General features: G+C 45.2%; 1 protein-coding gene across 1 annotated transcript in view; it reads left to right on the forward strand.

Moving 5' to 3' along the window:
* Positions 1-2,618: 2,618 nt before the first annotated feature.
* Positions 2,619-12,105, forward strand: part of DPP6 (dipeptidyl peptidase like 6) — a gene marked incomplete at both ends in the record, with an annotated part of 1,069,233 nt that continues 1,059,746 nt past the window's right edge. Inside the window, one exon of the mRNA XM_080701136.1 lies at positions 2,619-2,678. Within this exon, the coding sequence (XP_080557262.1) occupies positions 2,619-2,678 (60 nt within the window). The remainder of the gene's footprint in view (positions 2,679-12,105) is intronic.

Raw genomic sequence — 12,105 nt, forward strand, 5'->3', positions numbered from 1 at the left:
AATCTATAGTTAGCACATATAGTTATTAGCAAGGAAATAGATAAATAATGGTGCATCCATGTAAGAGAACACTACTCAGCAATAAAAGGAATGAACTAGTGAGATATGCAAAAACATGATGGCTCATAAACATTGTGTTCAGTGAAGGAGTTCAAAATGCATGATGCCATTTATGTGAAATACTAGATTTAGCAAAACCAGTCTATAGTGATAAAAATCAAAACAGTTGTTACTTATTGGGGGAGTTTATGGGGAAGAGGGTAGAGTCACCCAAAAGGCTGATGGGAATATTATGCATCTTAATAAAGATGCAGGCTAAACAAATGTATCCAAGTGTCCAAACAGACCTATTCATTTCACTGTATGTAAATTACATCAAAATATAAAAGCAGATATCTGGGAATTTTAAGAAAAGGTAGAAAAGGAAAAGATGGTGAAACTCAAAAATCTACTCTGCAGGAATCTACAGGAATAAAACTGTTTATGCTGTGTAGGAAAAAATATTGTTGTTTTTCTAAAGCAGAATTGACTGTTAAAGTCAAACATCTTTGTACAGGTGGCATTAAGTCAATCAGACATCAATGGTATCTTTCTTGTCTTTTTCTTTGTAAAACGTTCAAGCTTGATAAATAAAATATGTTTCCTAATCCGAAGATGAATGATCCAGCTTGGAGGTCATGGCAAGTCTCTCAGACTGTTGACAGCTGCTTCCTTGCATTAGTCTCAAGCACCTGCCCCTTTACTGCAAAGGAGCCAGCAGGCTGGAGCCGGGGTGGAGAGCACATGTGCCCATATAGGTCAGCGCACTTGAGCCAGTGAAGGAGTGGAGCTGAGCCATTGTGTCTGTGCATTACTGCTCAGAGCTACTGTGGTTCTGGACAGTTCACAATAACAATGCCTTCATTCCCATTTATGAGCACCCATTACTATGCCAAAGCCCCTTTCCCTACACTGATATTTCTGTGACTCTGTTCTCTTGGAAAATAGCAGCTATAATACCTAGCTCAGAGATGTAAGAATCAGTGAGAGAAATGGCTTGCCCAACGATGCACGCCAGGAAGGGGCCACGCCAGGGCCAGCCCATATGTGTGCCACAGCCAAGCTTCGTGCACCCAGGTGCACGGATGCTCAAGTGTGCCTTCTTCCTCCAGGCGGATGTGGGCTTGCTTATGGACTTCTGCAGCAGCAACAGCGAAGGAACTCAATAATTTATCTCACAAAGTGGGCGCCATTCCAACTTGGAATTGGTTATATTAAAGAAATGGCAATGAGCATCAGCAAACAGCCAAAGACTTTTTTAAAAGTCTCCTGTTTACTCTTGAAGGAGCGTGTGTGTGTGTAGGTGTGCTTATCATCACCAAACCAGTGTTCCTGGAGGAGGCACAGGTGCATCTAGGGTCCTCTTCCACTTCTGCCTGAACTTTGGACAAGATAAAAACTAAGGATTGGGGGTTGGGAAGAAGAAACCGCTGACTGTCCACCCATAATATTAAAACTCAACTATTTCTGCCTGGAAAAAATACCTATAAAACTTTGACCTTTTGCTCCCTAATATGGCAGCACCCTAATGTGCTCTGGGCGCCCTGTTCATCCTTGTGACTCTAAGCGTTGTAATGCCGTCTTCACGAAGCAGCTGTTCCTCCTTGACAGGCTTTCCTTCGTCCCCACCAGCCCATATTCCTTCCACCTGTGTCCAAAAGCTGCCTAATTAGCTCGTGGCTTCCGAGGTGCCCAGAGAAAAATAGTAAAACCCCAAACAAGGCGGGGTGCCTTGGGGAGCTGCAGACACTTGGCTTGCAGAGAACACTGGACGCACCCATCGGCCCTCCCCAAGTACAGCCCTACTCAACAGACGGGGGTCGCCCCAAGTGGGGTCTGTCTGACCTGGTCCCTGGCGCACAGGGCCCGCCCAGCTGACCGGAGCTGGCATCTGTCCGCTGCAGCTTGGAGGGACCTTGCCGACGTCCTCGGGTAGGGTATCAGCTCCTCCTGCCCTCCACTTTCTCGCCTTTGCGGGTTCCGTGGATCCTGGCAGAGGCTCGCGTGCCACCTCCCGACCATCCCGAGAAGGGTTAGCGTCTGGCTCCCCGGCCAGAGCTGCGGGGAAGAGTTGCCCTTCCTAATTAACCCCTGCGGGGTGGGATCCGCGCTGATCGCGGCCCCTCAGAGCTCCTGTGAGCGCAGAGGGCGTGGAGAGCCCGCGCAGAGCGCAGGAGTGGGCGCAGCCCGGGTTCCCCGCGACCGCGGCTCTGCGCCCGAGCGCGGGGTTCTGCACCCCGGGTTGTCCGAACTCGGCTCGGCACACACCTCTCGCCCGCCTCGGGGCTCCTCCCGGGTCTGCTCGGCTTCCAGGCTCCAGAGTCCTGGACTGCTTCCCAGGAAGACGGCACTGGGCAGCGCGCCCTCGGAGCTGCCGGAGCCCTCCCGGGCTCCCTCCGGCGTCGGGCGGCTGCTTCTCCCTCGGTTCGGGGCTGCGGGTTCTCTCATCCCCTGGTCGCCGAGGCTGAGCTGGAGAGGGGGGACCCCCTCGCGGCTCCCTCGAGGCGCGCACCGCCGCCGCCGCCCTCCCCTGCGAGGAGCTCCCAGGTAGAGTCCGGAACCCTCAGCTCCCTCCGGACATGAATCAAACGGCTGGAGCCTCCAACAACGTCCGCTGTCCCCCGGGGAAAAGCCACAAGGTAAGGGACCCGCGACGAGGGGCGCGAGCGCATCTCAAAGGGTTGTCCAGTTTGCGGGCGAGTGGAGACCGACCAGCTTGCGGATTCGGATTCGGATTCGGAGCAGGCGCGGGTCCCCCACCGCCCTGGCGAGGTCCTGCCCACTGGAAGGCTGCCGGGTCGCGGGAGTTTGGGTGGATGTGTGATGGCTCACAGACCCAGAGCCAGCAGCCAGCCAGCCCTGCGGTGCACCTGCTCGGGCTCCAGGGGTAAAGAACCTCGAGTGCTCCTCTGACTCTGAGGGTCGGTTGTTGCTGCCCATAGGCGAGTCTCCGGAAGGAGAGGTGTGGAGGGGCAGAGCCCCCAACGGGTGCAGGGGCGTTTGGGCTCCGCAGGTGTCTGCTGCTGTCTGGTGTCCCTCACCAGTGCTTCATTAACTTAAGGGACCAACGCGTGTCTGGAAACATTTCCAGGAACTCAGTGGGACTCAGGAAACAGACGGCAGGCCGTGGCTGGAGGAGTCCGTGCAGAGCCTCTCTGGTACCGGGGTGTGTGGGTCGTGACGTGGGACTAGTCCACGTCCACACAGGGGGAGAGGTCAGGTCTCCTGCGAGGTTCTAGATGGGGCCCGCGGGCCTGAGCCGCAGGGCAGCCTGCCCGACCTGGCACTCCGGTCTTTTATGTGATTCGCCTTAGGCGGTGGTTGCAGGGAAATTCCCGACCTGGGTTACACAGAAAAGTCTCGAGCTATGTCTCTTTCAAGGTACTTTTGGAGCGTTTTAGTGTTTATGTTTTGAAAAAATATGAAAAAGGACGAGAACTTCGGATCGTAGTATGTGACGTGAAGCCTGAGTCTAGTCTATATTATGTGGTGTTTGCTACACCTATTTTGACATATACATTACAGGCATGCATATTAACAGGTTAAAAATACTCCCACTGGAAATGTTCCCTTTACTGTCTACTTGTTAAGACTGAGTGTGGTGGAACAAGTCTGCGATCCCAGTACTTGGGAGGCTGAGGCAGAAGGTTGGAGGCCGGGTCCAGCAACTTATCAAGATCCTCAACAAAGGACTCTGACCCTGTTTCAGAACAAAAATTAAGAAGGGCTGGGGGTTTAGCTTGGAAGTAGGAAGCCTCTAGATTCAGTCCCAAGCACCACACATACACTCACAAATCTACCTTTTAAGGCCACATGTGGACTTGGAGTTAGTAAATGATAAATTCATTCAATGGATAAAGGAACTTCGTTACAGTTATGTAAGACGAGGACTTAAAGCTAAATACTTTTATTTCAATGGCGCGATATCCAGCACGTTCTTCTGCTATTAGAGCTAAATAAAATATTTGAATCAGTAAGTCATATTTCTGATCTGTTCTCCTGATCTATGATTCCAGTAGTTACATGCTTCACATTTACTTTATTTAATATCCATGAAAAATGTCTTTTTAATACATAGTAGCTGACATTATAAGATTTTAAATTAAAAATAATAAAGTTGCACACATCAGTGATTATGTAGTAGAGACATCTGTGCGGTTCAGAATACCATTCGGTAATTTCTTTTAAAAAATGCCTTTGGCTCCAGCATTAAAGTGGTTCCTTGGCACAAGTGGACTGCAGGTTATTGACACCAATAAAATTTTCTGGAGAGTGCTGGAACACACACCAACAATTTGGAAGATATGAGAGAACCTGTTAGTCACGAGTCAGGGATTACCCTCTTCATCTGTGAAGTGTACAACCAATACTTGGTCCCGTGGCGCACATTAACGCCATAAACTATCACCATCAATCATTCATTTAGGCAACACTAAACCCTTATTAAGGTCCAAGAACTAAGGGCCCACATTAGAATGTGGTCATCGCTTTCACTCTCTAGAATTCAGTTCTAGTTAGAGCACATCTTTCTTCATGTGTCAAAATCTGTGGTGGCTCACCAACGAGGAAGGCGAAACGATGGCTGGACATCAGCTAAAGAGAAAAAAAAAAGTCCATTCCTTTTCTCAAAGAAAAAATCACTTTCCATCTGCCTTCAAAGTTTGCAGTTTGTCATAGAGACTGCTACAGCCAGATAGAAACTTTTCTGTCCTGGGTGCTCTGTGTGAAGGAAGGAGCCAAGGGCAGTAAGGTGTGGATAGTTCCCACTTCAAAGCACTGCAAAGAGCATGTGAGGTCTGGGTGACCGCATTTTGAAGTGGTCAAACTTCAAACACAATAATGTCAGTTTGTTTTATTAGGGGCTAGAAATGAGTTTTTTCCCAGAGTTCATCCCTGGAGACTTCCCCTGGAGGAAAGGCTACGACCCCAGGGAAGAGTCCCCGCGGGGCTCCCTTTGCCTGGTCTCACCTGTTGGCTGAGGACTGCGAAGTAGCTGAGCTGCTGGTCTCTCTGCCTTGCTCCAGGAGCATGATTTGTGTTTTACAGATGGTTATTTGGTGGTTGAGTTCAGCGGGGTTTAGATGTGTTACTTTTCCATTTTTATCTTTTTGGTATATCGGTGCATTGTAACCATACATGATTATGAGGTACAGAATGGTGGAGGCACACATGCACATACCACTCACTGGTCCCTTCCCCAATCCCCACCCATCCCCTCCCGCCCTCCTTCTCAAGTTCACTTAGTGACTGGCTTTGACATGTAGGTCATGTGCAGTAGGGTGCCTCCACCTCCCTTCCCATCTTCCTCAGTTAGGCCGTCTTCTTTACTCATCTAAGGTTTCTCTCTTTGTCTACAGTCCCTCCCGTGTCCCATTTTTCTCCCTAGCTTCTGCATATAAGGGAGAACATCTGGCTTTTCACTTTTTGTGACCAGCTAATCCCACTTAGCATAATGTTCTCCAGTTACATGCATTTCCATGCAAGTGACATAAATTTGTTCTTCTTTATGACTGAGTAAAATTCCACCGTGTACACATCCCGTTGTTTTGTAATCCATTCATCTGTGATGAACTTCTTGGGTGGTTCCATAGTTCGGCAATTGTGAATTGTGGGGCTATAAACATAAATACACATGCATTAGTCTGGTAGTTTGGTTTCTGTTCTTTTGGGGTAGATAGTCAAAAGTGGTATTTTGGGGTCGTAGGGTAGGTTCATTCCCATTCTTCTGAGGATCCTCCATATAGTTTTCCAAATTTAACCCCTTGGTGTATTCACAAATATTGAACCCTCAGAAAAGAGGCACAAAGGTCTTTGTTGAAGCTTGCTTGCTCCTGTATGTGGGGCAGTCAGTGTGACCACCCACACTATCACCCTTGGCTAGGCAGGAGCTGCTCCTATTGAGACAAAACCTCCGGGAGTTAGAAACACTCACGGATGGTAAATTAGAACTCCCCTGTGGGATTCTGCAGTCTGGCTTGGATTGTGTTGACTTGGTGGTGGGCACAGGGGCTGGTCAACAACCAGGGTTCTTCTTCAAGTACCTGAGGTTGGACTAACAGCAGAGTACTTCCCATGGTCTGATTCATTTAATATATTTCCCAAATAGTCATTGGCTCCTGGAAACTTGAAGAGGTATCTATTCTTGAATAAAAGATACAAACTTGAGGGTTTTGTTTTTGTTTTTGCTTTGGTGGTACTGGGGTTCCTGGACACCCTTCTACCTCCGGGCTACACTCCCAGACCTATTTTTTATACTTTTTATTTGAAAACAGGGTCTCTTAAGCCAGGGAGGCTGGCTTCGAACCTGTGCAATCCTCCTGTCTCTGCCTCCCAAGCACGGGGATTATAAGCGTGCGCCACCATGCCCGGCCAAACTTGAGTTTTATAAAAAATAAAAAGTTTGAACATAAGTTTATACAATTTTCTCTTTGGAAGACTGCACTCACCTCTGAGCAAAAATCAAAGAAACTCAGTTGAAGATAATTCCAGTCAAAGCAGACTTCTTCTTTTAGCCATGGATGGGAATCGAAAGCAAAAGTTTGTATTGAACTTCTCTGCTTAGAGCTTTTCTGAAAGAGAAACCTTTGCGCAGAAACTTATTACGCATTGTCTTGGGAATCAAAGATTATTAGTTGCTCCAGTCTCTGGAAGTTGTAGAAGTAGCTGTCCAAAGCTTGCATTTCAAAACACAACTGTACCAGGGCCATCTTGGATAAGTTACTTAACCTCAGTATCCAAGTTTGACGGGAACTTAACTGTTGGAGTACTGAAGTACTGTGAAGACTTGGTAAGCAAGTTCATGCTTGGGGCTGGCAACCGGACCTGCCATGCAGGGAGGTGCGTTGCTTTACCCTGGAGCATCCAAAATCAGAGAGGTTGGGATGAGGTCACTTTAATCCCGTTCACCAACTGTGGCATATACTGTACAAGGTTTTATAAAACAGTTGCTTTTTAATTCTTAATTTATTTTATTTATTTATTTTTTGGTGGTACTGGGGTTCCTGAAAGCCCTTCTACCTCCGGGCTACACTCCCAGACCTATTTTATATTTTTATTTGGAAACAGGGTCTCCTAAACCAGCCCGCGCGGCTGGCTTCGAACCTGTGCGATCCTCCCGTCTCTGCCTCCCAAGCGCAGGGATTACAAGCGTGCGCCACCACGCCCGGCTTTATTTTTTTAATTTAATTTTTTTGTAATATATTTTTATTGGTGCATTGTAGTCAAACTGCACAGTGAAATACAAGACTTGTGAGGGTATACAAGCATATACCATCCAATTAGCCATTATCCCGTCCCAGTCCCAGTCCCTCCCCCTCCCTTGATCCCAAGCTTGATTTGGTGATTAACTTTGATACATTTGTTTACATACATCATGTGTTTTAGAAATGGGTTATGGGAGCAGAGCTAGTTGAAGAAAGGGCCCCATGGAAGAGCAATTAAGGTGACCAATCAGAGGGGATGGGATGGGGGAAGACGGAATCTCTTTAAAAGAGCATGATGTATTTTTTTTCTTAATTTTTTTTATTAGTGCATTGTAGTCATCCACTTTAATGGGGTCCAAGATGGTAGAGGTACACATGTATACATCTCTTATTTAGCCGTTCCCCACTTCCCACCCCATTCTCCCCCTCCCTCCTTCTCATTTTGGCTTAGTGATCCACTTTGATCTGTTTGTACATGATCATCATGTACATTAAGGAATCTCCCCTTCCCTCCCCTCCTCCTCAGGTCTCCTTATTTGCTGATCTATTGTTACTCTTTTTTTTTTGCAGGTCTGGGGATGGAACCCAGGGCATTCCACCTCTGAGCTACACTTCCAGCTCTCTTTTTTATTCTTTATTTTGAGACAGGGTCTCACTGAGTTGCAGAGGGCCTCACTAGGTAGCTGAGGCTCTCTGTGAACTGCAATTCCCCTATCTCAGTCTCCCAAACGCTAGGATCACAAGCATGTGCCACCATGCCCGGCTTAAGGCTTTATTTTTCTTATTTAACAGCTACTCCTTAAAGGCTACTCTTTTCCTAGGCAGATAGCTCCTAAGAGCAGGTACCACAGATTATGGGATGGGCAGGGTGGTGTATTTCTTAGTATTATAGGCTCTGCAGTGAGACAGATGCCACTATGCTAAATGTCATATAAAGAGAAAGAAATGATAAAACCTGACTTTATTTCTCTTGATAGATCTGGGAATATGAATATAAAGCATGCATTATCTCATTTATCTTCGAGAAAATCCTCATAAAAGAATGTGTTTTATATCATAAGTAGTCACTGCCTGGTAGAGATTCATGCCAAGAATAAACACAGGTCTCAAGAACAAAAAGTTTCAACGTGTCTTTATACACTCAACATCTATAAAACAAAATGGTCTTATAATTTGACATTTCATTTCATCTAAAATTCTTTATGCTAAGTTGGGCATGCTGGCTCATGCTTGTAATCCCAGTACTTAGGAGGCTGAGACAGAAGGATAGCAGGTTTAAGGCCAGTCTCAGCTACTTAGGCCCTCTGCAACTTAGTAGACCCTGTTTCAAAAATAAAAGGATAAATAGGGCTGGAGATGTAGCTTGAAGGTAGAATGCCCCTGGGTTCCATCCTCAGTACCACAATAAGATAAAATAAATTCTTAAAACTAATGTTGTAATCACTCATATTTTATGCCTGTTTCCTTTTTCTGACTTTTAAGATTGCCTACTTTTTTTTAGTTTTTTATTATTTTGACTAGTATGTATCTGGCCATGGATTTCTTCATCTTTATCATCCTGGAGGTTAAATTCTGAGTCTTTGAATTCCTCCACAGTGGTTGGGTACTCTGTACCATCATTTCTTTTAAGTATCCTCCTGCCACCTTCTTTCTCTCTTGGAATGACAGCTGTACTCATGTTCCACAACTTGCATTTTCCACTGCTGGACATGTCATTTTAACTATTCCTTAGTGATGGTGGGTGTAAAGCTTTATTTTTTATTTTTTGCAGGTCTGGGGATGGAACCCAGGGGCATTCGACCTCCAAGCTACACCCCCAGCCCTATTTTTTTTCTAATTCTTTATTTTGAAACAGCGTCTCACTAAGTTGCGGAAGGCCTCACTAGGTAGCTGAGGCTGTCTGCAAACCGCGATACTCTGGTCTCAAATGCTGGGATTACAGTTGTACGCCACCACGGCCGGCTTGTAATGCTGTTTTGAGCACTTTATTCCAGTTTGAGATTCCTTTTCTGGCTAGTTTTGCCAGTGAGGACTCTGCTGAGCTTGAGCAAGACACCTTTCAGTTCAGAAATGTACAATTAAGAAACAGTTGCCCAAGGGTAAAGATTAATAGATGTTTCTTTCTGTTTCTAAAAGCAGATATTTAACATTGTATTTTTAGTTCCCATTTTATCCTTCCCTCCTCTTCAAAGCAAGAAGAGGAAATGTTATTTTGTCCCATGGACCTCAAGAGATTGTTTCCACCAATGAGCACACTAGAAACCGGCTGTGTTTCCATCTTGACTAAATGACTGCAATCCTTCAAGGGTGAAGGACACACTCCACTCTTCCCTGATAAATTAAGTGCTTAAGTTATGTCTCCTGGTAACCTGTCTTGGAACCTAGAATGGGCAGAAGGTCACTGTCACCTGATACCGTTTTCTGGTGAACAACATTTCTTTTTCAAAACACACTTTTTTTTTTTTTTTTGAGGTACTGGGGTTCCTGGAAACCCGTCTACCTCCGGGCTACACTCCCAGACCTATTTTATATTTTATTTGGAAACAGTGTCTCTTAAGCCAGCGCAGCTGGCTTCAAACCTGTGCGATCCTCCTGTCTCTGCCTCTCAAGTATGGGGATTACAAGCGTGGGCCGCCACGCCCAGCATTTAAAACACACTTTTATTGGTGTAGTGTAATGACACATCACATCGAAGTTCAAAGCAACACAGTCAGACATGCACACAGTGAGCACAGTATATATTCTGAGTTTTTAGGTTTATTTTTCCTGTGAAGACATAGGTGTCATCTGTGTGTTAGTCTGACAGAAGCTTAACTCAAATATTACTGGGCCTGAAGATCTATCTGTATTGTTCATTAGTAAGTTCAATATTCAGGGCTTAGAATCAGAAGTTTTGCAAACCTTATTTACTGTGCTCCTCAAATTAGTAATGTTGAATTTCAGTTATAACTCAATACTTTACTCTTTGTGTTCTCAAATTTTTTTTTAGTTCAAATTTAACGCTATTCTGCACTCGACATCCAGGCTGCCTCTGAAGCTACATCAGGAAAGAATGGTTAACCAGGTCCATTCCTCCAATATTACTTTAATCTTCCTTCTTCTCCAGACTCTGTTTAAATCTTTGTGGACCTCTCTTCCTGTTGATCTGAGTTGATCTTTATTTCCTTTTCTGTCAGTTTTTCCCATCCTCTCTTCTGCTTCTCTGACAGGCTATCATCCCCAGACTCATGTTTCTACAAATGATAACGTGTTCTATAGCAACGCTTTCATTTGTTCATTACAAATGGCACCAAAGTCAGCGTTCTCTCTTCTCCACACCCCCGTCTCTCCTTTCTACTCTTCCCTATTGGCTTTTGTTTATATGGACAGAGCTTTGGCTTCATATGGTATTTTATCCACTTTCCAAACTTTTCCTCAGTCTATGCTTTGGAGTTATTCTCTGGAATTAAGCAACCTCTTCTCTTCATGGCTGCCCTAATTGTTGGATATGGCACAGTCAAGGGCTCTCTTCCTCTGGGAAGACTTCCCCTCCCCAGAGTGATGAACTGAGCCATCAACTCACAGCGCAGTGCCTGGGACAAGCTCCTGCCAAGCTCCAGGCGCCTGGCCATCCCTGGGTCGCATAACATGGCTCCTTCCCTCCTTTGTCTCTATTAACACGCTCTGCTTTGTTAAAGGACCCATGGGGTGAGAGAACATCACAGAACTGAAATTGCACTCAGAAGGAGTTTGTATCATACCTCACATCCACAGGGACCATTTTCCAATGTGTATGCTTACACACACGTGTGTGTGTGTGTGTGTGTGTGTGTGTGTGTGTGTGTGTGTTAATATTAACTGCAGTCCCTCCCACCCTCTCTGATCCCAGTACACACCTGTTCCTGAGTCTGTGGGGCTTTCTGAATTCCCAGGTTCTCTCATCCTGACCACTTGTCATCTCCTGTGCTTGTGTCTAGGTCTATGTTAGAGAACTCTTCACCCCAAATGTCAAAAATAACCCCTAAGTGGCCCCTAAGTTTACAAAAATTACCTGACCTCAGAAGTCATTTCTTTTAATCGACCGCTCACGTCATAAAATCTGAGATCCAGTGAAATGAAGCTGACTCATAGGAGAGGCAAGAGTGGAATCCACACTCCACGGTCCCTGGTTCTTGGCAAGCTGTGTTACTCCAGGCCGTTTCACTGCTGGTTTATCTCTGCATGTGCGCACAGAGTTCAGGCCACATCCATCTGCTGCACGCTTAGACCTCATGCAGAATAGTGGTCCAGCCCAGAGGATATTTAGCTCATCTTCATGTTGGTGTGCAATTCCTCGTTTATCTTATACACCATTGTTCTTCATGCTAAACACGAAGCTCACTTGTTTAGTAATTTCTGAAAGAAATAGGAAAAGGCACCCCATATAAATAAAAAATGCAAATTCTTTTTACTACCCAGAACTTAAATCATCCTGAAGAATTTTAGGATGTTTAATGCAATGCATAAAACATAAATTGCTTTAATGACTTCCAGGATAGTGAAAATCTATTTAGGTTATTTTGGTTTTATATTTTATTGATTTTTAAAATTTTAATTGTCCTTGTTTTGTGAGTAAAATACATAAAATGGATATAAGCTCATACATAAGTTAATTTCCAGGAATAGAAAGTAGTAAATGAGTGGTAATTGCTTTTCTGGTTTTATTTGTTGGATCAGATTTTTGAGCTGAATGCAGTGCAAGCTTGTCTTCACTGTCCATGGGTCTCACGTCTGTGAGATTCAACCAGCTGTGGATCAGAAATATTTGGGGTGGAAATTGCATTGTACTGAACCCGTCTATTTTTTTATCTAGCCATTATTCCCTAAGCAATACATGAGAACAATT

Source organism: Muscardinus avellanarius (assembly GCF_963383645.1).
Source record: "Muscardinus avellanarius genome assembly, chromosome: 9".
Lineage (NCBI taxonomy): Eukaryota > Metazoa > Chordata > Mammalia > Rodentia > Gliridae > Muscardinus > Muscardinus avellanarius.